General features: G+C 42.5%; 1 protein-coding gene across 6 annotated transcripts; it reads right to left on the bottom strand.

Annotated features, from left to right (window-relative positions):
* Nucleotides 1-1,810: 1,810 nt before the first annotated feature.
* LOC138833389 (endogenous retrovirus group K member 18 Env polyprotein-like) lies at nucleotides 1,811-21,702 on the bottom strand. 6 transcript variants are annotated; one of them, XM_070031747.1, is made up of 4 exons: nucleotides 21,335-21,694; nucleotides 15,479-15,563; nucleotides 11,792-12,012; nucleotides 8,752-10,705 (listed from the first exon to the last, which is right to left on the bottom strand). In XM_070031747.1, exons 2-4 carry the CDS (start codon nucleotides 15,544-15,546, stop codon nucleotides 10,410-10,412), a joined length of 585 nt encoding a protein of 194 aa, XP_069887848.1. In that variant the 5' UTR covers nucleotides 15,547-15,563; nucleotides 21,335-21,694; the 3' UTR covers nucleotides 8,752-10,409. The 6 variants fall into 6 exon arrangements, 1 of the variants encoding a protein (XP_069887848.1); XR_011373870.1 differs by lacking the exons at nucleotides 8,752-10,705; nucleotides 15,479-15,563 and adding an exon at nucleotides 1,811-2,658 and having other exon boundaries at nucleotides 11,570-12,012; nucleotides 21,335-21,693; XR_011373871.1 differs by lacking the exons at nucleotides 8,752-10,705; nucleotides 15,479-15,563 and adding an exon at nucleotides 1,811-2,658 and having other exon boundaries at nucleotides 21,335-21,688.
* Nucleotides 21,703-25,640: the final 3,938 nt, after the last annotated feature.

The raw sequence follows: 25,640 nt of genomic DNA, 5'->3' as shown, positions 1-25,640 counted from the left end.
ACATGTGTTTAAATGATTCAACAGACAAGCAACCAAGTAAAAATTTCCCAATAATGTTCCTTAGTATCCACTGGGACCCTTGACAAAGATTTTTTTCTATGCTTTTCAAAAAATCAGTTATTTTTCAGTAGTATAAATATTATAAGTTATAGAAGTTTTTTAAAGTTCCAAAGTGAATTGAATGTAAAACAAAAAGCACTTAATATTACCAGTTTCTATGACTCTGGTAGAAAACCTGTAATACTGTGGCCTTTATGAAGGAGGAGAGGGAAGACTGGTCATGAAATGTTGGGAAGAAGAGTTTCCAATTGACTGTTTGAAACCCAATCTTCTGCCCCCCACCCCAACAGGCAGAGGCTTGAACTCAGGGATTAGGTGCTGTCTTGAGCTTCTTCTGCTCAAAGCTAGCATTCTACCACCTGAGTCATGGCACCACTTCTAGCCTTTTCTGAGAAGTTTGTTAGAGTTGAGAGACTTATGAACTTTTATGTTTGGGATTGACTTCACATCTCAGTCTCCTGAGTAGCTAGGATTATAGTTGTTAGCTTCCCATGCCTGGCTTACATTCCACACTATTGAACACATAAAATTCAATTAGGAGGCTAAGATCTGGAGAATGGTGATTCAAAGCCAGGCCAGGCAGAAAAGTCTGCAACTCCATCTTCAACAAGCAAAGAGCTGGACTTGAGCAGTGGTTCAAGTAAGGTGAGTATGAGACCCTGATTTCAAATACCATTATGGGCAAAAACATAACAAAATAAAGCAATGCCCCAAATTAAAATAATAAAATTGCTCAATACCAAAATAATGGTCATTAAATAATGGTTTGAAAAGTAGAAAACAAATACACCCCTCCATAAATCCACATATAAAAATCTTCCAGCCAGATACCGGTGGCTCAAGCCTGCAATCCTAGCTACTCAAGAGGTTGAGATCTGAGGATCATGGTTCAAAGCCAGCCCAGGCAGGAAAGTCCCTGAGACTCTTATCTCAATAAACTACTCAGAAAACCAGAAGTGGCACTGTGGCTCAAGTAGTAGAGTGCTAGCCTTGAGCTGAAGAATGAGGGACGGTGCTTAGGCCCAGAATTAAAGTCCCATGACTGACAAAACAAAAAACAAAATCCAAAAAACAAAAAACAATAAACAAAAAAGAAACTTCCACAAAATATTTGAAATGGGTGAATTTTCAATAAGGAAACAACATTTTTCTTTCTGTTTTTTTCTTGCAACAGCAAAAGAGATGGTTTATTGTACATGTGTCACACTTGGCCACAACTATGAACAGAACTAGTCCAGAATGTCACAGGTCTGGGGCACAGGATCATCAGGGGATGCTTGGTTATGAGCAAGGTGTGTCTTTCAGAGATGATCTTGGCAATGAAAGTTCTGGATCCACTGGGAAATCACAGCGGCATGCAGTCCAACATCTCAGCGTCCCAGCCTATGGCATTCCTTATTCCTCCTGCTCCTCTGGCCTTGATGGGTGCACAAACTGGTTTACTTAGACCTCTGCCTCATCTTTCTTCTTTTGCCCTTCAGCCTGCGCATTCGCTTCCTCTACTTGGCTCTCATGGTGCTGTTTTTTCTAGGAAGATGGTGCTAAGGCAAAGAGCAGGAAACAACATTTTTCTACCTAAAGATGTCTGTGGGGTTAACAGTGGAAGAAATAGATTTATTACCAGATATTTAGACCAACATGCCAATTCTGACATATCTATGATGATAGAGACTAGCTTTAGAATGATAAAAATAAACCAAAGGACTACATCCCAAAGTACTGGACAAGGCTAACAAAGCCGAGTAGGGCATCAGGGTATAGGGTAAGAGCTATGTAGAAAAACTAGTTGTTCCTACAATGAAAAGTATTACCAGGCCTAGCAATTCAAGTTCGCCATACCAAGTAGATTTTGAAAAATAGTCTGTTACTTATTATATTAAAGAAAAATTTAAACTTGTAGGCTCTTCAACTTTATATCAAACAACCTAAACTTTGCTCAGGGGACATGGTACTTAATATTTGGATCATCAAGTGCCAATTCCAAATTTAATTATACAAATAATAACTCTACTAATAGAGAATGTTAATGGTTTCTTACAGATGGAGCTGAAGGTAAAACTGCTAAGACTTTTCCCACGTAAGAGACTATTCTTATTACACCTCTTCCCATGGTCTTCCAACTGCCTCAGTTCATTCATTTTTTTTTTTAACCAAACTCGAATATTTCCACTTTATTCACCCAGATGTCCTTTTAACACTTCAAAGGCTGTTTTTGAGAAATAATAAAATTTTCAAAAGCACAAAAAATGCCACCCAAGTTAAGAAGTTTTGAGATCAAGCAGATGAAAGGGAAAATTTGAGTAAGGAGCGAGTTTAGTGTCCTAGCCATGACAAAATCCTAAGAGTTAGTGAGTGAACACATGACTCTGCACATATCCACAGAGTTGAGGTCACATGATGATTCTGGCTCCTGGTCCTCCTCTTTGCTTTCCTGGTCTGACACACCATTCTCTGGGATGCTGAGCTCTTCTTTAGGCTTTCTTCATTCCCCTCCAGTAACTCCTGCTTTATAGGCTTGCACAAGATAGACTTTTTCTTCATTTTGATATTTGGTTTAGGTTGAGAAAGCTATTTTTTCTCCAATTCAATGCTGTTTGCCTATAAAAATCACAATAAGAAAAACCCAACTAAGACAAGCATCCTTGGTTAAAGGCATTCTAGGTTGTAATCTCTGAACTTTTAGGGCCTACTTTACTCTTGGCTTTGACTGTCTTTTGTCTTCCTTCTCAATCAAACTCTCCCCATCCCCACTGCTAGGACTTGAACTCAGGGCTTAGAATCTGTTCTTGTTTGCTTTTTTTCCCCCTCAAGGTTAGTGATTTTCCACTTGAGCTGCAGTTCCACTTCCATCTTTTTGGTGATTAATTGGAGATAACTAAACCATGATGCTCAGATCTCAGCCTTCTGAGTAGCTAGGATTACTCAATGAATTTTCAGGAAGAGGCATCATGATGTTATGGGATTTCATGAAGTCATAAATATGATGATACCCAAAACCTTGAACAAGGACATTCTCAACTTCACCCCAGCATAACCATTGAAGTGAGGGATTTTAAACACTTATACATTAGTACTGCTCATACTCCCCTCAGACTTCAGGATCACACATCACTTTTGACTATCAAGCCTCACTGGTTACCTGGAACTCCCAACAACAGTTTCTGCTTTCCTTTTACTTGGAGACCTGAAACTTGAAGATTAGGATTTACTTTGTTCAATTTTGAGTCTCCTCGGTATTTTTCTTCAATTTTTGTTAATCAGTTTTAACTTGAAGTGATACTCTGCTAAGATCAAGGCAACCTAAGACATAGCATATCATTTTTAATTGTCTCTTTGCTTAGTTTACTTTAATCAAAGGATTAAGAAATCTATTATAAGGTTTTTGGTGGGGGTAGCATTGTGAAGGGAAGGGCAAATGGACAAATGTGGTGGAAGTACTTTATGTGCTCCTACAAAAGTAAACAATGAAGGTGGGGGAAAGTGGCTCACAACTTTAATCCTATCTATTCAGAAGGTTGTAAGCAGGAAAAATCAGTGAGTCTTATCTCCAAAAAACTACCAAAAGGCCGGGCGCTGGTGGCTCACGCCTGTAATCCTAGCTACTCAGGAGGCTGAGATCTGAGGATCGCGGTTCAAAGCCAGCCCGGGCAGGAGAGACCGTGAGACTCCTATCTCCAATAAAAACCACCAGAAAACCGGAAGTGGCGCTGTAGCTCAAGTGGTAGAGCGCTCGCCTTGAGCTGAAGAGCTGAGGGACAGCGCCCAGGCCCAGAGTTCAAGCCCCACGACCGACAAAAAAAAAAAAAAAAAAAAAAAAAAAAAAAAAAAAAACTACCAAAAGAAAGGAAATGGGTTGTAGCTCATGTGGTAGCATGCTAAGATTAAGCAAAAGGAGCATAGATATGGTACTCAAGCCCCGAGTTCAAGACCTAGAATAAGCACAAAACAAACTAACAAAACCTGCTGAAATTGCTTTAAGAAGGGTCTATGAGAGAAAAATGGTTAGGGTAGATTTGATTTGGGAACATTTGGTATCTGTCACAGTATATGCGAATAGATCCACTATAGGTTGCTGTGGAAATATTATTCCTTGTTCCATTATGAGCTATTTGGATTCACTATTTCAGTGTGAAGTGATATTTCTTGAGAGAAAATTGTCAGTTTGGAGCCCAGCACTGCTGGATCATGCCTATAGCCTTAGCTGCTCAGGAGGTGGAGATCTGAAGACCAATGTTTGAAGCCAGCCCATGAAAGAAAGTCCATGAGACTCATCTCCAAAAAACTACTAAAACACTCCTGGAAGTGGTGCTGTGACTCAAGTGGCACAGCACTAGTCTTGAGCAAAATTAGCTCAAAGACAGCACCCAAGCCCTCAGTTCTAACCCCAGGATCAGCATATACACAGAAAAATTTTAGTATGACTTCTGAACGAGGTTTTGTACCATTTTTCCATGAGTTCATTTTCAGACAGCACTATGTCCTGTGGGAGGCTTCTGTGTTCTGGCTTACATGGCATTTCTATTAGATGATATGTAATAGGCATCTACACAAAATTCCCTCACTCAAATTATATTCTTCAGTTAACAATCTATTATGGGAAAGAATTGAATTTCCCCATTTGTTTAAGTACTCAATGAATTTAACAGTATAAATTTGTAGATTGCTATTTAAGTTATATTCCATTTCTATTAGTTTACGCTCTTAAAGTTCTTATTCTTAGTTTATGTAAGTATGTATGTATGTATGTATTTTGTTGGCCATGGGGTCTGAACAAAGGGCCTGGGAGCTGTCCCTCAGCTTTTCAGCTCAAGGCTAGTGCTCTACCACTTGAGCCACAGTACCACTTTCTGCTTTTCTGCTTATGTGGTTCTGAGGAATTGAACCCAGGGCCTCATGCATGTGAGGCAAGCACTCTACCATTCAGACACCTTCCCAGCCCCTCTTTGTTTAGTTTTAAAGTGCCTTTAATGACCTTTCTTAATATAAGATGATATAATTCTATAACTATATCTAGTTTTTTTAATAGGTTGATGATTTCCCATAGATTCACCGCCATCAAAAGATACAAAGTATTTCCTTCACCCTTAAAAGAACAGCCAACTTCTGTTTCCTCAGAAGTTGCACAGAGGTTCTTCCTGCAGAGTATCTCATACTTATATCTAACACCATGTGACAGAACAGACAATAACAATGTCTTGTTATTCTGTTATCCTCAGAAAATAAAATGCTATTCAAAAAGACTTTGGACCTTTGTTTCCTCATGTTATTTATAATTTAAGGGAGCTCAATGCCAGACATTACTATTTTCTGTAGTTGTATGTTACAAGATCTACATTCATTCCCATGGAATATTTTATTTTTGTTGGGTGTGGTGGTCCTTGTACTAGGGCTTCAACTCAGGACCTGGTAATGTCACTTCAGATTTTTGCTCAAGGCTGGGACTCTTCCACTTGAGCTACCTCACTGCTTCTGGCTTTTTAGTGTTAACTGGAAATAAGACTGGGTAGGTGATGGAGTGGGTATGACTGTGATACATTGTATCCATGTATGGGAACGTCACAACCTCCTTCTTGTACAACCAATACTTGCTAATAAAAAGAAAGATAATTAGAGGTCTAATTGTTCACAGTAAGTTTCTTGTAATTTCCCTTCTTATGTCTTTCTCATTTTTTTCATGCTAGCATGTGTTCAGTGCTGACCCTTAGCTCTTTTTCTTATGGCTAGTACTTCAGCCACAGCTCTAGTTCATTTTTGCTAGTTAATTGGAAGAAAGAAACTATCTGATATTTGTGCCTAGGTTGTCTCTGAACCTCAGTACTCAGATCACAGCATCCTGAGTAGCTAGGATTACAGGTGAGAGCTACTCAGATCCTTGTTGTCTCCTAAATTATCCCATGTCCATTTCACAATGGCAGTCCATTTCCATGCTTCCCAGCTTTGCAGAACTAGCTTAATTATAATCCAACACCAAGTCTAACCTCACCACAGATGCTATTTTTTGTGTCATTCTCTGACTATAGACACCCTTCTCCTGGCTGATGCATTGCAACAACCTAGATGGCTCTCATACTACGCCACAAGGATAGGAAGCCAGGAAACACTAGCTTAGAAGCTGTAAAATCAGAGGAGCAAAAAGATATCGTAGTGCATTCTGCTGTGATCTTATTCTGATTTAAACAGCCTTGTCATCTATTACCAGGAGTAGCTTTGACATCACATTCTGAGTAGTGACTGGGTGTAAGCTGGTGTGTCCGAGCTGACTATAGTATTGTCCTGAGCCTGTGCAGACTGAAGAGACAAGCCAGTGCCAGTAGCACACACATTGGAATAACAAAGCAACCTATAGTTAGGCATTGCCACTCTTTGTTATAGAGTAATGAATGAATGACTCTCTAATTTCTTGACAAGAAATTCCTGCAGACCCATATGCAGCTGCCTCATCAGAGCAAGTAAAGAGCATGGTGCTGCCTGGAGGAAACACTGTGAGAAGCTGCCAGAAAGCATCTGTTTACTGGACTCATGGGGCTCCTCTGTCCTCTAGAATTAATGACAAATGAGGAGCAAACACCTCCCCCTCTAGGCAGACATACACAGGAAGAGCATTGCCACAGCACAACAGGGGACTCCCAAGACATACACTTGATCTGTGCTGTCAGAACTGAGAGTTTTATTTTTGGGGGGGAGGGTCCGGTTGTGGGGCCTGAACTCTGGGCCTGTGCCCTGTCCCTCAGCTCTTCAGCTCAAGGATAGTGCTCTACCACTTGAGCCAAAGCGCCACTTCCGGCTTTCCATTTTGCTTATATGGTGCTGAAGAATCGAACCCCCGGGACTCAGGCATGCAAGGCAAGAGCTCTACCACTGAGCCAACTTCCCAGCCCCAGAGCTGAGTTTTTAATGACACTTCATCCCACAGTGCTCCCTAAACCTTCAACCCAACCCTGCTCCTTTCATGTCCCTGACAATGTTTAGAGGCATCCAACATCCAGACTGAAGATGTTCCTTCATGTTTGGAGTAAGTCTGATCAGACTTTATATGGATCCACTGCTCAGTCAGGACTCTCGATCCCTCCCATCCCCATTTTGATAATGTGTGTCTCTTGACCTATTCCTGTCTTCTCTTTTCAAGATTCAGTCAGGGCCGGGTACAGGTGGCTCACACCTGTAATCCTAGCTACTTAGAAGTCTGAGATCTGAGGATCGTGGTTCAAAGCCAGCCCAGGGAGGAAAGTCCGTGAGACTCCTATCTCCAATAAACCACCAGAAAACCAGAAGTGGCTCTGTGGCTCAAGTCGTAGAGTGCTAGCCTTGAGTTGAAAAGCTCAGGGACATCACCCAAGCCAAGCCCAGAGATCAAGGCCTATGACTCAAAAATAAATAAATAAATAAATAAAAGAAAGCAAAAACATACAAAGCTCAGAATGGCAAGCAGCTGAAAACAGGATGGAATAAACCAACATTATCTATGACAGTTTTCAGATTATGCAGAGAAATGCCTGCATTGTTGAAGCCCAAGCCCATCTGATAGCTGAGTTTTAGCTGGCTGGCATGCCCATGATGCCAGGTAATGGTATTCACCAATTTTGTGATATTATTGGATGAGACCAATAGGCTTCAAGTTGGGAAGCTGAAAATTTTCTATTGATCTAGAAGGAGAAATATATCAAGACAAGAAATGGGATTAACACAATGCCAAAAGCAAAAGGCCATCCAATCCAAGGAAGACAGAATAACTCTGTCTCTGAAAAGATGATTCTCTCAAAGGAATCCTGAGCTGAGTATGGTGATCTATGTTTGCAATCTCTGAATTTAGGAGGCTGAGTCAGAAGTTAGGTTGAGACTAGCCTAAGTTCCATGCCAAGAGAAGAACACAAAACCAAAGCTCATCTTACAAAATAAAAGAAGGACTGGGAATGTGGCTTAGTAATAGAGTGCTGGCCTAGCACATACATGAAGTCCTGGGTTTGGTTCCTCAGTACCACATAAAGAGAAAGGCTGGAAGTGGTACTGAGGCTTGAGTGGCAGAGTGCTAGTCTTGAGCAAAAGAAACTCAAAATGAATGGTGTTAGGAAAAATGTAAAATTAATGAAATAACATCTCTCTCCCTCCCCTATATCCCTTCCTGCTTTCCTCCCTCCCTCCTTTTCTCAGTACTAGGGTTTATACAAAGGATTTCATGCTTAGGCAGGTGTTTAACTCTTAATCCACACTACGGCCTTTTTGTACTTTAGTTTTTAAGTTAGGGCATCCTGTTTTCTTCCCATCCCAGGACCAGCCTCCCATCTAGCTGAGATTATTGGAATCAGCCCAGCTTGATGATTGTGATCAGATCTCACTTTTTGCCTGGGTTGATCTTGGATTGCAATCCTCTCAATCTATGCCTCCCAAGTAGATGGTACTACAGGAGTGATCTATTATGCTTAGCCTTTAAAATGATCACTTAGAGCTGGGCACAAGTGGCTCCTGCCTGTAATCCTAGCCACTCAGGAAGCTGAGATCTGAGGATCGAGATTCAAATCCAACCAGTGCAGGAAAGACCATGAGACTCTTATCTCCAATAAACCACCAGAAAACCTAAGTGGTCCTGTGGCTCAAGTGGTAGAGTGCTAGCCTTTAGCTGAAGAGCTAAGGGACAGCAGTACCCCGGCCAAGAGTTCAAGTCCCAAGACAGACAAAAAAAATCACTTAGGAAGATAAAAGAAAAACTCCTGAATTCTCACATTTATTTAAATAGCGGCTGCCAGTCATATTTCATAAAGCACTTATGGGGCCCATGAAGTCTTTTATTTTTAAAATACAATAAAATAGTACTAGAGCAGTTGGGATATTGTTCTGCCAGTAACACAACTGTAAGAGCCTCGGAGGGAGCAAGCAAGCCGGCTACAGGCCAGCTCCACCGCCGCTTCTTCTGAGCAGCAAGCAGCCATGACTGGGGCACAGGCTCCTCAGGCCAGACCCTGCAGGCAGGGCAGCCCCTCCAAATCCCTCCAGTGGCTGACCTCAGGCCTCAAAGGCTCCAGCGCCGAGCTTCCTGGGCTCATCCCTAGGCTGGAGGTGCAGTGTGAAACAGCAAAGGAGCCAGCGAGACTCCTCCAGTGTCAGGGCAACCAGGCAGGAGTGGAGCCAAATGGCCAAACTTGCAGCAGCGACTGCAGCAGTTGTTGCTGCCTCGTGCAGCATGGGCCAGGGCTCCTGCAGCTGCTCAGGCACAGCCAGAGGTGGAGAAAAACTCCAGGACTGACACAGCCCCCTTCCACCCAATCTGCCTAAGATCTGGGAGCTGGAGTGGGAGCAGAAGGAGAGGGGTTCATATGGGTGTTGGAGGCATAGGCCTGCAAAACCCCATTTGAGCACCTGTGTGCCCTGAGGGTGGATACAGACATGCATCCCTTCCTTCCAATTTATTTATTTTTGTTGGTTGTGGGGCTTGAACTCTGGGCCTGGACGCTGTCCCTCAGCTCTTCAGCTGAAAGCAAGTGCCCTACCACCTGAGCCACAGGACCACTACCAATTCTTCTCGGGGAGGAAGGGACACCCTTTCCTCCATGCTGGGCAAAGGTTCTGCCCCGGTGCAAGACTCAGGTAATGGTTTGCTCAAAGTACCATTCGTGCTTCATCTACTTAACCACGTAGAACAATGCCTGGAGACCCCCCCCCCATGTGTAAATCACCTGTGCTTTACCTACTTTTACAACCTTGTTTAGTGAAACTGCTCCACATTTGTTGACAAGGATTAGCTTTTTCTGTTTAAACTCTCATTGTCTGTGCTCCCATAAAACTGTTTAACTCTCTGCCCCTGACTGAAGATTTACTTCTCCTGCTTGTGTGCTGTATATAAGCATGTGATGTTCCAATAAATTTTGTCTATACCCACATGGTGTAGTCCCTTCTTGCCTATACCACACATCGTGTTCCCAGATCCCGTTGTGGAAACAGCAACAGATGGGGTTATGCCGGTTGATGCCTCTGACATCTCCCCCCTTTTTTGTTTTTTAAGTACAACCGTAAGCAAGAGATCCTTTGCAGAAGGGATTTGCAGAAACTATTTTGGAATGTAGACAGCAATATCTTGACAAGACATAATGCAATCAATCCTGTAGAAACACTATGGGTAAAACTGTGCCACCAGGTTCGAGGGTCCAATTGGTTTAGCACAGATGCAATTCCCTCAGCCAGACCTTCATATCCCACCCCAGGGAGTTGTGCCAAGAAAGTCTCAATGACTTCCTGCTGTAACTAGTGGATGTCCCAAGTCAAATTTCCTTGCAAGACTGGCAGGTGGTAGTGAAGTCCCTGCCAAGTAATGTTAGAAGTGTTGAATCAAGTAGGAGTGATGCACAGTTTATTGAGCTCTAATCACACTTGAAGGTTAGCTGTTTCTGCAGATCAATTATCTGGTCTCCCATCCACTGCACCGTGTGTTGCAGGGTGTTCAGACGGGAATCAATGTCCTGTTTAATATTGTGCTGATGAGTCCATAGCTGGTGACAGTCCAGCCACTTCTCTACAAAGTCCTTGGTTTGGATGGAGGAATGCAGGGCCACTCCGGCAGTCGCAGCAGTCATGGTGATAGCAGTCATTTCAAGGATCACAGCTACACTCAGACCCAGGAATCTCCTAGTTCTCTTCAGCAGTTGCTGGAAGACTCCTGTCAACAAACCAACAGTGGGGCTCTCCTGCCAAGGTCGGGTGAGGTTAACAGGCACCCAGACCCCTAAGCGAGATCTTAATATCAGGAGAGACTGAGAAGGCATATTAAAAGAAATAGTATGATTTAAGCATGTAAAGAGTCCAGGCTGCGTGGGTTCTCATTGATTGACACTGTCCCTGTGGGCTAGGACATAGGAAAGTTTAATACAACCCTGTACAGTAAAAGAATGGTTCCTGTAAAATGTATAATTTGCCTCATGGGCCCTAGTAAAGTGACCAATCCAATTCTGAGTTGTATAAAATTGGGTGGCAAGTTTTATAAATGCCACTGCTCAGGCCCTAAGTGTCCCCTGAAGTTTATATGTGGCCTACGAGGCACAAGGCCTCCATCATGTCAGGTGAGCAAGCCAATGGGTTCTACATGATTTATAACTCCATTGTATAGACGTCACCATCAGAAGAATTATTAGTATACCAATCACCAACATGCTTTTCAGAATAATTGGCAATGAAACATCCATGAGGACCTCAATCTATAAATGAGATGTTATCATTATGCTGTATAATCTTTCCTCTAGGGTTTTGACACTGAGACCACTGAATAGAAACATAAACAAAATTCAATAATTAATGTCCTGGCATACTAGGTTAGGTGGTCGCCCAGTCTTATTTGTATAAGAATGATCCTTACCAATAAAATTTAAGGAAATTGTGCTGAATAGCCCCATATGATTGTTGATTTTATCATCAGGCAAGATGTATGCCCATACCTGTCTTCTGGTTGGTAAGCAAGGTGATGTCCCTAAACACAGTGGTAAAGACTCAAATCCTAAGGAAATAATATAAGGTATGCCTTCCTCACCTGGATGAGTAGGGTCTGCATGATCCCATGGTGGAGGAAAATACATGCTGTCATTTGTATACGCCACCGGACCTTGGTCTAGCTAATCCACTAATTTTAACAATGGTCGGTGAGTGACATAGGCCCAATATGCATGTTCACTACTCACTGCAGAAGTATTCACAAGCAGTGCAATCATGGCCAAAACAGATATTCAGGTATTCTAGGGGTTTTTGTACTGACCAGGGTGGCTTCGGTCTTGTGTCAACACCTTATTCTGACCCCATGTTGCTGGGGTCAAGCTGGTTTTCTTAAGATAAGGATGATGGCTTCCTCCAGACTTCAACCTTAGGTCTGCAAATCTGCGTACTAGATGTTCTTCCTCAGGGTTGTGTTGTGTTGTTTTTGCTTCTCTGGAGGTCGGATGAGTCAAAAAGGGACCCAGATGTTGCCAGTAGATCCATCTGGAATGATAGAAACGCTATTTTCACTTATGGGGCATTAGTCTTATTCTTCATTGATTAAATTTTTTAAACCATATGGGAATAGATAGTGAGGTGGTGCTAGAGGGATAAAATGCTTTTCAGCTTTAGTGAAAGGATCACTTTGAGTGAAATTTTAAAAATTTAGAGTAAATAAGGTTAAGGCAAAAGTTCCCTTGGGGATTCCCCTTTTTTGTTTTTTTAATAATTGAAGCTTAAATGTTTTATGGGTGTGTAAACAGTTGGCATTAGTCTACACAGGTTCATTAAAGAAGTTTTACCTAGGGACTAACTTTAGTAAACTCCCCTAATATTTTTCTGATTGTACACTGGCTTTTAGAATATGGTGTGGGGTAGTTTGTCAAGGTGACAACTTTTTACTAATTACATTTTATTCCAAACTAGAGTTTAGGCATAATTTTTTAACTTTTCATAACTGTATGGACCCTTTGGGGGGCGGCTATAGCAGCATAGCCTGTTTAGTACTTTGGTTTGTAAAAGATTTAAATAGTCTAGGATGTTTAAAGGTAAGCTCCATAAGAAGTTCCACTTGTAGGTGTTCAGTGGCAGTTTTGTAATTGACAAACAAGTTATAAAAGCAGACCTAACAGTTAGTGATTACAAATTGCATCAAGGCAAATAGGGTGGTTGAGTCCACACAACTGCCTGTAGACATCCTGGTATCTAGGCTGGAGATGGGGGCATTGCACCCAGCTTCAAGGCCTGGAGGTGGGACAAGTCTTACCTTGAAATCCTAGGAAAACATTACCTCCCCAAATGGGCGAAAGCATTGTTTAGCTCCTCAAATAGCCTAGGTGGGACAGGCAGGCCATCCTTTGGAATACAGATGTTTAGTGTAGCTCCTGGTGCTTAACTCTCTACTTAAGCCCTTATCTTTGAAAATTTAACATTTGGTCTAAATCCTGATATAAATGATCTTTTTAGTAATTATCAGACCACAATTTTGTTTTATTTTGGTGTTTATACCAATGTTTCTCTGCTTACCTGGGACTTATTTGTCTCAGTTAAATTTGAATTTTCTCCTTCCTTGTTCTGATTAATACCCTATCTCTTTACTTTTGATCTGGTCCTAACAATTTCATATTTTATTCTTAAACAAATTTATTTGTTTAGTGTCAGCCCAGAATTTACTGCCAATTAGGGTTTTAAGCACATACAGAGCAGTTTGGATTTAAGCTATTCCCCACAATTCACAACCTCAGCCTTTTACAGCCAACTATTACAAATGGTTGACAAGTTCTTGCCCAGTTATGCATGCTTATAAAGTAGCTTGCCATGACCTCCAGCTCTGATCAATTTTAGAAGAGCCAAACATTATTGCCAAAGTCCCAGGAGTGCCTCTTTCTATGTTAGGGTAAACGCAACCTTGACATTTCCCTTGGTCACTGGACTTGAACTTAGTGCCTGAGTGCTGTTTTTCAGCTCTCCAGTGCAAGGATTGCACTTTGCCACTTCGGACTCCAAAGCAACTCTGCCCGCTTTTTTGGCACTCTGCTGGCTAGTTAGAGATGATAATCTTTCTCTGCCTGGACTGGCTTTGAACTGCAGTTTGTAGATCGCTCACCTTTGGTCCTCAGCTCCACCCTCATCTGGGCCCCCTCCCATTTCTGGAGTTCCCTCCATACAACTGGTCTCTCCCTCTCTCCACCCAGACCCACCTGAACTCCCATCTACCTCACTTCCTTTTCTCTCAGATACTTCTGCTACCAGGATGATGATGGAGGTCATGTGCTCCCTCTTGGGGGAAATATGGCTCCTCTAATAAACCTTGTAATAATCTTTCTCCTTTGCCTGCCTGCCTCTGCATGGTCCCATAGGATGGATGTGTCTGATCCTCTTTCACTGGTGGCTCCATACTGGGATAGGTTCCCCAGTGCATTTGCTCCCCCTGCACTTCAGAAGGGAGTTCAAACAGCTGCCCTGGGACCTATTCTGAGATCCTTCACTCCAGTCACCAGAGGACCATCAAGGTAACTTTCTCCTGACTGAGTGCTCTACCAGCCCATCCAGCCCCACTAATTAATTCCCACTCCAGGGTAAGTGACAAGTTTGTCTGAGGTCAGGGTTTCTGATTCCAATATCAGTGGTAAGGCCACCTGAGCCTTTCTGGGCTAACTGAGCCCCACCCTCACCATCTGACCAAAAACTTGGCCAAGTGCTGGAATTAGCCACTAGAGGCCTACCATGGCCCAAGGACCCACCTTGGACCAACATAAGGACAGTCTCCACTGGTGGGGCCACCACCTATTTAGGAGCCAACCTGCACTGCAGAGGACACTCTACTCTAGGCACATGGCTTCAGGTCACTTACCATGGGAAGGACACTAAATTTCTTTACATTAAGGCCACCTGGCCTTGGAGGGCTGTTGAGTCCCCATCATTAAATTTGGCCCCACATTTAAAACTCCACTTCTGAGAGTGCTTGAGCAAGTAGCTCTCTCTCTCTCTCTCTCTCTCCCTCCCCTTAAACTTTGCCTCTTGCCAAAATTACCTGCTTGTAACCTCTTTCACAAGTATTTCATATGCTAAACGCTTTGGTTAAGCCCTGGAAGAATGTAACCAGTAATTGCTTGTTTCTACTCATTAGATAGAAAATGGGTGAGTTTAAGTCTAAACTCCCTGAAATAAAGGCCAACAAGTTTGGATATTACCAAAAGTGTATTAATCTTCTCTCTAGCATTGAGCAAGTGGTGGATGTGCCAAATTGGCATCTTGGTACTTCAGCTTAGTACTACCCCTTCCTCCTCCCCTGTCCTGTGGTGCCATTATGCTAGGCCAAGTGTATGTTCCTATTGCCTCCTGTTCACTAGGTTTCTTGTTGGCAAAGTTTTGTATTTTAAAATGACCACATGGTTCCATCATAATTAGAAAATTAGTTCCACTAAAATTTCAAAACTTTAAAAGTCTATTTTAAAATCTAAGCACGCTCTATAATCTGTGCACAAACATGTCTGTCTGTGTCTTATTTGACTATATGTAAGTGATTATGGTTTCAAGGTTACTCTGCCTACTAAAAATCTTTGTCAATGGAAGCTGTGAATTAATCTAAATTGCTTTAAAACTTTGTGACCTGACTAAGCCAAAGAAAAAACAGGCAGTTTTAAAAGACCTTGGAAAAGGACTTAAAAAAGACAATGTCCTTTACAAAGTAAATGAAATTGGTAACTAAGTTTGCTGTGAATTATGTCATTCCTATGTCCATTTATGCTAAGAGTTAACTATTGTTCACTGACCATGGCTAGTAAACTAAAGCTAAGGGTTTCATTCTCTGTTTTCTCCCCTGTGTGCCGATCAACTTCAATTAAGATCAAGGGACCAGAGTGACTATGCCCAGTCACAGCTGCCTAAACCAGTGGCACCAGCCTGCAAAAGCCAGTGTAAACCAGGTCTCTAACCAGTATATGTAGAAATATTGCAGGTTACCAACAGGAGGTGCAACAGTCCATACATGTTGGGAGATGCCACAGTCTCTCTCAGACTCTGGCCTTGCTTCATCTCACATGACCAAAAGCCTGTTAATTAAGGGTAAAACACAAGACACATTAGATATTTGGTTCTGTAAATGTTCATCGCCAGAAGTTAGACCATACGGGGTGTATGAGCAAAGGATAGAAATTGATTTCTATACTATTTTACAATTGGAGGTAAATTCCTAAAGGTAACAAAGACTGCAGAAAAAAAATATGGCCACTCTTTCTATTCACTGCCCACAGGACAGCCTACAGGCAAAGAATATACAGCCCAGTGTTTCAATGATGCATTTAAATGCAAATTAAAATAACTTTACAAAAAGGATTTAAAATGACATCCCCCTTGCAAAAATTTGAGAAGTTGTGGGGAGTGGCTGGCCTCCCAGACAAGTTTAAAAGATAAAATTTTCCTAAAGGTTTATTTCAAAGTAAAAAGAAATAGGATTATTCTAGTTTGCCCCTAAAATTTTTTGTAACAGTTGCCGGAAGGCCCACAGTAAAAGATAGGACAAGTTTGTCAAATGTAATTTAATAAGTAAAACCATGCTTATAAAACTACTTCCAGCCGGGCGCTGGTGGCTCACGCCTGTAATCCTAGCTACTCAGGAGGCTGAGATCTGAGGATCACGGTTCAAAGCCAGCCCGGGCAGGAAAGACCGTGAGACTCCTATCTCCAATAAACCACCAGAAAACCGGAAGTGGCTCTGTAGCTCAAGTGGTAGAGCGCTCGCCTTGAGCTGAAGAGCTGAGGGACAGCGCCCAGGCCCAGAGTTCAAGCCCCATGACCGACAAAAAAAAAAAAAAAAAAAAAAAAAACTACTTCCAATGACCATCTTTGTTGCTTTTAATTGGAGTAAAAGTGACTGTTTGTAAAAAAAAAAAAAAAAAAAAAAAAAAAAACTCATTGATCTGCAGTTTGAAGCCAGTCCAGGCACAGGCAGACTAAAGTCCCTGTGAGATTGTCATCTCTAATCTGCCAACAGAGTGCTCAAAGCTGAGTTGTTTTGGAGTTTAAAGTGGCCAAGTGCTAGTCCTGAGCTGGAGAGCTGAGGGACAGCACTCAAACCCTGAGTTCAAGTCCAGCGACTGACCAAGGAAAGTGCCAAAGATGTATTTATCCCAACATAAGAAAGGCACTCCAGGGACCCTGACAATGTTAAAACATCCAGAGGCAATTACAAACAAATGTTTGGATGACAAAAGTGGTATCAGGTCCTGAGTTACTTGAGCTTGGTCCTCCAAAAAATTGATCAAGCCAGAAGGTCATAGAAAGATAAGTTTGTAAACATGCCTATCACCCATGTTGGTCTAACTGGGCAAAACTTTCCAGAGATCTGTGATAGTGGGTAATAAAAGCTAAGATTGTAGAATGTAAATCCCAAAACCCCTGTATCTCCTCAAAGTCCTAATTGGCAGTAACTTTTGAGCTGGTTAAATTCATCTGTTGAAAAGCTTGTAGAGCTGAGATTATGTTCCTATTGAGATCTGTCTAAAGGCCTACATAGGTAGGCATTCCTCTGCCAGACAGAAAATGCTTTTATAAACCAGGGTGTTAAACAGGCTATGCTGCTGTAGCCCAAGAAAAGGCCTGTACATTTGTTATAGGTTAAATGTTGTCTATAAGCCACTTTAAGCAGGCTACCCAGAGGCAGTGGGTCATAGAGTGCCAATCAGTCTCAGGTTAAAAGCATCTACTGGGCTTTCTTTTAAAAATCTCTGACAAGTAATTGTTAGTCAATTGTGAACAAGTTATAGGTAACCTCCATTTCATTGATCTCCTTGTTGCTTTAACTGGAAATAAAAAGAGCTTTTGTAAGAAAGTTCAAAGCCATCCTGGGCACACAAAAAAAAATCCTTCTAAAACTCCATCTCCCTACTAATCAGCACAGAACCAGGACTATCCAGCCAAAGGCTGAAAGTGGCATTGTGACTCTAAGTAGTAGAGCATTAGCCTGGAACAGAAGGACTCAGGGACAGTGCCCAGGCCTTGAGTCCAAACTGTAAATGCCAACCGGGACAAGCTATCCCAGGAATGGATGTTGAGACAATGGCCAGGACAAAGTCAGTCCTGACCATGGAAAACCATGGAAAAGAGTAAGAGATGCTACCCTAAATGGAGTCACTTTATGCTTTATGCATTGTTTCTGGCAAAACTGGGGCTTCAGCTTCCACCCCCACTACAAAGGCAGAGGAGGGGTCCCGCAGAGCAGTGGGGACCTCACAGATGAAGTCCTTCAGGGGAGGGGGCCTCACAGAAGAGGCTGCAAAAAGGGGTGTACCTCACTGGGAGGCCGCAGAAGTGAGAGTGCATTGTGGGGAGGCCACAGAAGTGAGAGTGCCTTGTGGGGGAGGCCGCAAAAGAGGGGAGGGCCTCACAGGGGAGACTGCAGAGGAGGGGAAACTGCAAAGGCACAGAGGAGGAGTTTAAACTTAAACTCATCCATACTTTTACCTTCAGTTACAAGGGAGAGGGAAAGAGGGAGAGGGAGAGGGAGAGAGGAAGAGAGGGAGAGAGGGAGAGAGAGAGAGCCAGAGCTATCTGCCCAAGCACTCACAGAAGTGGAGTTTTAAATTTGGGGCAAAATTTGATTGAAGGGCTCAGCAGCCCTCCAAGGCCCAGGTGACCTTAATGTAAAGAAATTTAGTGTCCTACCCATGGTAAGGGACCTGATTCCACGGGTCTATATTAGAGTGTTCTCCACAGTACAGGTTGGCTCCTAAAGGGGGTGGTGGCCTTGCCAGTGGAGAATGTCTTCATGTTTGTCCATTTGCATTCCTTGGGCCATGGAGGAGGGTTCCTTGGGCCAAGGTAGGCCCCTGGCACTTGGCTAAGGTTTGGCTCTGATGAGGGGAAGGGGGGCTCGGTAAGTCACAGAGGCCCAGGTGGCCTTACCACTGAGATATCAGAATCAGAAACCCAGACCTCAGATAAACTGGTCACTTACCCTGGAGTGGGATTTAATTAGCAGTGTTGGATAGGCTGGTAGAGCGCTCAGTCAGGAGAAAGTTACCTTTGTGATCCTCTGGTGACTGGCATATAGGATCTCAGGATGGGTCCCAGGGAAGCTGGTTGAACCTCCTTCCGAAGTGGAGGGAGGATCAAACCCACTGGGGAGCCCATCCCCACAGGGGCGACCAATGTAAGAGGATTAGAAAAAATCCATGCAAGGGGACCATGCAGAAGCAGGAAGGCAAAGGAGAAAGATTATTACAAGGTTTTTTAGAGGACCCATATTTCCCCCAAGAGGGAGCACATGACCTCCATCACTATCCTGGTAGCATGAGGATCTGAGGGAAAAGGAAGTGAGGTAGATGGGAGTCCAGGTGGGTCTGGGCAGAGAGAGGGAGGGGTCAGTTGTATGGAGGGAACTCCAGAAATGGGAGGGGGCCCAGGTGTAGGTGCTCATACTTCGAGCTCATGAATCTACCTGATTCTGGGGCCTGGATGAGTTGCCTTGATCTCTTCTAAGTCATTTACCATATGAGGCTTTTCTGAACTCATACATCACTGCAAATTGCTAGCATTCCTCCCTAGCACATCACTCAATATATTTTTTCCATCATATATTTAAACATATTTATGTGTATACATTCTCTACCCTCCCCCAACCCCACACACAAAGGCATAGACCTTCAAAACAAAGCTTTTCTTTTTTTCCTTGCTACAGTGTCTAGAACCTAATAAACTCAATAGATACAAAAGAGTGAGCTGGGTACTAGTGTCACACATATTCAGGAAACTGAGATCTAGAATCACTTTTTCCATTTATTTCCCATTTTGATTAAAATTTAAGCATTAAAGGAACTTTTAAAGAGAATCAAGACTTCCTTTTTTCTGGAGGTTTCCTTCACTCCCTTTCACCTAGTCCAGCTCAACCTATGTCCCCCTGGGGGCTTTGGCATCCCAGAAAATCCACAGTCCCCCAGACCCCAGTTAAATTCAGAGAGAATCCAGCATTGCCTTTAGTCATGTGGTGGGCAGAGCAGAAAGCATCCACCACGTGTGCTACCCAACACCTCTAATCCACACCAGTGCCACTTCCATACTCCTAGCCACATGAGCAGCATTGTGTCACCGTCGCTTGCACTGGCATAGGCTTCCGTGGTCATCAGGACAGATGTCCTGAGAGTTATTTCATCTGCACAAGGTGCCATTTCCTGGGTCCAGGTATATTGCTGATCTGGGAAATCACTGGCATTGGAGCAAGCCAGGGCTGCTGCAACCGCACTGTAGGATGCATCTCTCTGCAGCAAAACCTGAGGCCCTTCCTTCCTAGACACAATGGAGATCCTAGAAAATTCCCTGCTTGTCCCTAGATGAGTCCATGAATATATCTACAGCCCTCATCTGTCAGAAATGAACAAAGAGTACAGAATTGTTCAAGTCATTTTCCTTCTTCACAGAAGGGTGCACTATCATCCTGGCCCCCCAGAGCGAGGCAGCACACCAAATGGGGGGATCCACTTGGTTTTCATCCCAACCTAGGAATGATATTATCCCTTCTCATGTTGCTAAGGAGTCAGGATCACATCTTTGTAAACAATCGGTTACCAGGGTAATAGGGTCATAGAAGGAAGACAAGTCATTCTAACCATCAGTGGACCATCCCTAGTCAGGAGGCAGTGTACTTTGGGAGGCTATTGCTCAAAAACAAACATCCTTTTTACCTGTTAATGAAACTGCAAATCCACTGCACCTCACCTTTGTCATTACAACAACAACAACAAAAAGAAAAAGAAAAGGGTGTTTTGGATTTTCTTGTCAGGACTGGCTTGAAACCACAATCCTCAGATTTCAACCTCCTGAGTAGTGCCAAGATTTTTTATGAGACAATTCTCTCAAATTAACCACCAAGAAAGAAGCAAAAAGGAATAAAGAAAAGTCCAGGACTTGAGCTGAGGCTCAACTGGAAGATAATGGACAGCACCCATGCCCTGATTTCAAACCTATGACCAGCACATCATGATCATCATGATCATCATCATCATCATCATCATCATCATCATCATCATCATCATCATCATCATCATCATGTGAATAAAAAGACTGTAAGAGCCTATTAAGAATATTAAAATTGAGGGCTGGGAAGGTGGCTCAGTGGTAGAGCTCTTGCCTTGCATGCATGAGGCCCTGGGTTTGATTCCTCAGCACCTTATATCAAAAAAGAAAAAAGCCGGAAGTGGCACTGTGGCTCAAGTGGTAGAGCACTAGCCTTGAGCTGAAGAGCTGAGGATAGCACCCAGGCCCAGAGTTCAAGCCCCATGACCAAACAAAAAAATATTAAAATTGAGTGAGCCAGGCACTTTTTGGTGGCTGACATGTAATGCCAGTTAGGAGCATGAAATCTCAGGATGGTGGTTAAAAGCCCACCTGGGCAGGAAATTCCATGAGGCTCTGATCTCCAACTAACCAGCAAAAATGCCAGAAGTAGAGCTGTGGTTCAAGTGGTAAAGCAACAGCCTTGAATGAAAAAGCAAAATAACAGTGACCAGGCCCAGATACATAGGGTAGGACTACTACTAAGTAATCAATTAAATACAAATACACAAATAAAAATCAGAGTGGAAGATGAGCACAAAAGCCAAGAGAATTGGTGGTTTACACCTGGAGCTCAAGCTACACAAAAGACAGAACTTGAAGATCTGGGTTCCAAGGCAACTGAGGCAGAAAAGTCCCTTAGGAATTTGTGAGTATGTATCAGGTGTGGGTCTTGAACCCAGGGGTTGAAATAGAATTTTTTTTTTCTTAAAGGTAGCATTCTACCACTTCCTTTCTTTGGGGGATGAAATGGAGATAAGTTTTATGGACTTACCTGCCTGGGCTTTCAACCCCAATCCTCAGATTTCAGGTGCTGATACAGTACTCTTATCTTCTATGAGATTTTTTATCTTCCATGAACTGCCAAAAAGTAAAAGAAGCCAGAAGTTGATCTGTGTGGCTCAAGCCACAGAGACTGCTTGCTTTGAGGGAAAATGAACAACAAAATCCCTCATACACAGTGGCCCTGCCCTGGTTTCAAACCCAGGAAGTGACCAGGCCCTATGTTCAAGCCCTAGGACCACCACCACCAGCAACAAAAGAATGACTCAGGGACAGGGACTAGGCCCTGAATACAAAGCCTAGAAACAGCATTAAAAATAAAAGAAAAACAAATTCAGAGACTGTGGCTAGGCTCCAGAGTTCAAGGTCTACAACCAGCACCAGGACGGACACACACACACACACACACACACACACACACACACACACACACACACACACGAAATGAACAATATAATAAGAAGGCAAAAGAAGAAGAGCGAAGTCAATGAAATATTTTTAAGTAGTGGCTCATGCCTATAATCCTAGCTACTGTGGAAGCTGAAATTTTAGGATTGTGGTTCATAATCAACCTGGGCAGGAAGCTCCATGACACTTGGTTTTATGTGTGCTAGTCCTGGGGCCTGAACTTGTGCTGTTTTGCACAAGACTAGAACTATTCTACTTCCAAGCTCTTGGTGATTAATTGGAGATGAGAGTCTCAACAACTTTCCTGCCCTGGCTGGCTTTGAACCACCATCCTCTGATTTTAGAGCCTGGCTAATGTCCCTGTCTTCCCATGAGAATCTTTCTTTTTTTGGGGTTGGTCATGGGGCTTGAACTCGGCCTGCACACTGTCCCTAAGCTCTTCAGCTCAAGGCTAGTGCTCTACCACTTGAGCCACAGGGCCACTTCTGGTTTTCTGGTGATTTAGTGGAGATAATTGTCTCATGGACTTTCCTTCCCAGTCTGGCTTTGAACTGCAATCCTCAGATCTCACCCTCCTGAGTAGTGGCTTACAGGCGTAAGCCACTGGCACTCAGCTTTTTTTTTCTTTTCTTTTTTCTGTTTTATGGGTTGTGGGGCCTGAACTCCAGCTCTGGATGGTGTCCCTTAGCTCTTCAGCTCAAGGCAAGCACTTTACCACTGAGCCACTTCCCAGCTCCTCCATAAGAAACTTATCCCTTATGAATCACCAAATTTGTTTTACAAAGCCAGATGTTGAAATGTGGCTTAAGTTTTAGGACATGGGAGAGACTCCAGCACAGTGACCTTGCCCTGATTTCAGGTTTAGGAACAGTCACCACTCCCTGTGTTCCAGCCCTAGGACCAGAACCAAATAAATAAATAACTCCCCCATTTTCACTGTATTTGATCCCATTTTCACTGTATTTGATGTTGGCGTAATTTGTGAAGGTGAAGGGAAAAAACAAATTGTTTAAATAGGGATACAGCTAGACCGATTGCAACAATGAGATGTATAAGAAATTATTTCAAAAAATGAACTTTACAACTTTTGCCTGGTGGGGGTGGTAGAGAACATTACATAAACAAAGCCATTCATGCAGCTGTTGCTCAAGCTGTTAAAGTATGCTAGCCTTGAGAACAAACAATACAAAAAATTCTTCATTCACAGTGGCCCTGCCCTGACTTCAAGCCTCAGGAGAGTGGCCATGTCATGAGTTGAAGCCCTAGCAACAAAAATGAAAATAAATAAATAAATAAAGCCAGAACTTTATCTGTGGCTCAAGCCATAGAGACTGCTAGTCTTGAGAAAGAAAAGGGAAAAACCTCAGACACAGTGGCTCTGCCCTGATTTTATGACTAGCAAAAGTTAAGGCCCTATGTTCAAGCCCTAGGACCAGCAATGAAGAAAAAAAAAAATACAGCAACAACAAAAACTCTGCAAAAATGCCCAAGTCCTGAGTACAAGCCATAAGAGCATCACCTAAAATAAATGCAGAAAGAAAGAAAAATACATAAAGAGCCACAATTTGAACTGTCTTGAGGTGGGAAGCCTACTAGTCTTGAGAAAAAATTAGGAATAATGACCAGGCCTGGAGTTCAAGTACTATAACAAGCTCAAAAAAAAAAAAAAAAAATCTGTTGGGAGCCAAAAGGAGTCTCTCAACATGAAGATAGGCTTGACTATCTCACCAGAACATCTTGTGGCTGAGTTTACAGAACCACTCTCAGAAATCCGACGCTTTCATCCTGCCTTATGCAAATATCCTGCAGCTGCTAATGACCACCCTTTCACCCTGCCCTATGCAAACATCCTGCAGCTGCTATGGCCAATGAAAAAGCTTCCTTAATGGCCAATTTAAAAGCTTCCTTATTCCAAGCATATAAATACCCCAGTGTGAAAAATAAAAATTTGCAGCTTGATCAGAATCCCTGTCTTGCTGTCATTCTTCATGTCTCTTGTCCCTTCATTCCTCTCGTTTAGGTTCATCGCCCTCGTTGACGTCCTGCAGGTTGGGACAAAAATCCACAAAAAAAAAACCTTCAAAACAAAAACCTCAGAAAGAGTGGCCAGCCCTAATAATAAGCTAGATGACCCAAACTTACGAAAAAGAGAAAAAGAATAATAAATTAAGTGAAAAGAAGGACAAAAATATTAGAGCCAATTTAAGATTTTAAAAATATGGTTCACACCTATAATCCTACCTCCTCAAATAGCTGAAATCTGAGCATTTGTGGTTTGAATCCAGCCTGGGCAGGAAAGTAAATGAGAATTCTTTTCATTTATGCTACTCCTGGGCTAAAACTTGAGTTTTACTCAAGGCTAGAGCTCTACTGCTTCCTACCTGTTGCTGGTTAATTGGTGAAAAACGTCTCATTGATTTTCATGCCTAGGATGGCTTTGAACCTTGGCTCTCAACTTTCTTTTTTTTTTCTTTCTTTCTTTATTTTATTTTATTTATTTTTTTTTTGTGAACACACTGTACAGCGGTTTTACAATTACATGGGCAGGTTAATGCGTACATTTCTTATCAAGCATTGCAGCCTCCTCCTTTGTTTACACTACACATCCCTTCCCAGCCTCCCCACCCAACCACCCACCCAATCCTCCCGGCTTTCCCCCCCACCAACATTGAAAAACTCGTTTTCGACATGACAACTTGTACTTCTCATTGTTGCAACAGGTCTACCTATATCCTTAAACGACTTGTTTTTCCCCATCTCCTACACAAGTTATAATGACATCAAATATAGTGAAAGCAGGGTTATACTGTGGGGGAGGGACATACAAAGCTACAAAGAGATAATCTTATAAATGCGTTAGAAACAAATGCATGAAAGGAAAAAAAACATTAAAATACATATCTAAGGATTCATTTTCATAACATCACATTATCTGACCTTTTCTGCTTGACTCATACATATACTAGATATTGCAAATAATGGAAACCATGGCACCTATGTTTCTTTTGGCCTGGCTTATTTCACTTAATATAATGTTTTCCACGTTTTTCCATTTCCTAACAAATGGGGCAATGTCATCTTTCTGATGGAGGCATAGAATTCCATTGTGTATATATACCACATTTTCTTGATCCATTCATTTACTGAGGGGCATCTGGGTTGGTTCCATATCTTAGCTATGGTAAATAATGCTGCAATAAACATAGTTGTGCTGTTGGCGTTAGTGTGGTCTTGTTTGTAAACATTTGGGTAAATGCCCAAAAATGGGATTGCTGGGTCATAGGGGAGCTCTATGTGAAGTCTTTTGAGGAACCTCCAAAGTGCTTTCCAAAGTGGTTGAACAAGTTTACATTCCCACCAACAATGAAGTAAGGTTCCCTTCTGTCCACATCCCCTCCAGCATCTGTTGTTGTTAGAGTTCTTGATTTTTGCCATTCTAACTGGAGTGAGGTGATATCTCAATGTTGTTTTGATTTGCATTTCTTTTATGGCTAGAGAGGCTGAGCATTTCTTCATGTGTCTATTGGCCATCCTTCTTTCTTCTTCAGAGAAGTTTCTCTTTAAGTCTTTAGCCTACTTGTTTATTGGGCAGTTTTTTCTTTGCAGATTTGTTGTTGGGGGATTTAATTTTTTGAGTTCTAAGTATATTTTAGATATGAGACCCTTGTCTGTTGTATGGCTAGTGAAGATCTTCTCCCAATTAGTGGGCTTTCTATTGATCTTGCTAGCTATGTCCTTTGCCATGCAAAAGATCTGCAACTTCATGCAATCCCATTTGTCCCACCTTTCTTTGATTTTTTGTGTTTCCGGGTCTCTATTCAGAAAATTTCGGCCTGAGCCGAGGAGACCTAGGGTTTCTCCTATTCCATCCTGTAATGTTTTCAAAGTGT

The sequence above is a fragment of the Dipodomys merriami genome, unplaced genomic scaffold, assembly GCF_024711535.1.
Source record: "Dipodomys merriami isolate MVZ:Mamm:240054 unplaced genomic scaffold, mDipMer1.0.p SCAF_2041, whole genome shotgun sequence".
Taxonomy (NCBI): domain Eukaryota; kingdom Metazoa; phylum Chordata; class Mammalia; order Rodentia; family Heteromyidae; genus Dipodomys; species Dipodomys merriami.
Note: the sequence above shows the minus strand (reverse complement) of the source record. Positions and strands in the feature narration are given on the sequence as shown.

Coding starts and splice junctions, on each gene's coding strand:
- LOC138833389 (XM_070031747.1), bottom strand. CDS start 15,546: ATGAAGCAAGGCCAGAGTCTGAGAGAGACTGTGGCATCTCCCAACATG. Junction 12,013..15,478: donor TATGGACTGTTGCACCTCCT/GTTGGTAACCTG, acceptor CTATCATTCCAG/ATGGATCTACTGGCAACATC. Junction 10,706..11,791: donor ACAAGACCGAAGCCACCCTG/GTCAGTACAAAA, acceptor GTTTGTTGACAG/GAGTCTTCCAGCAACTGCTG.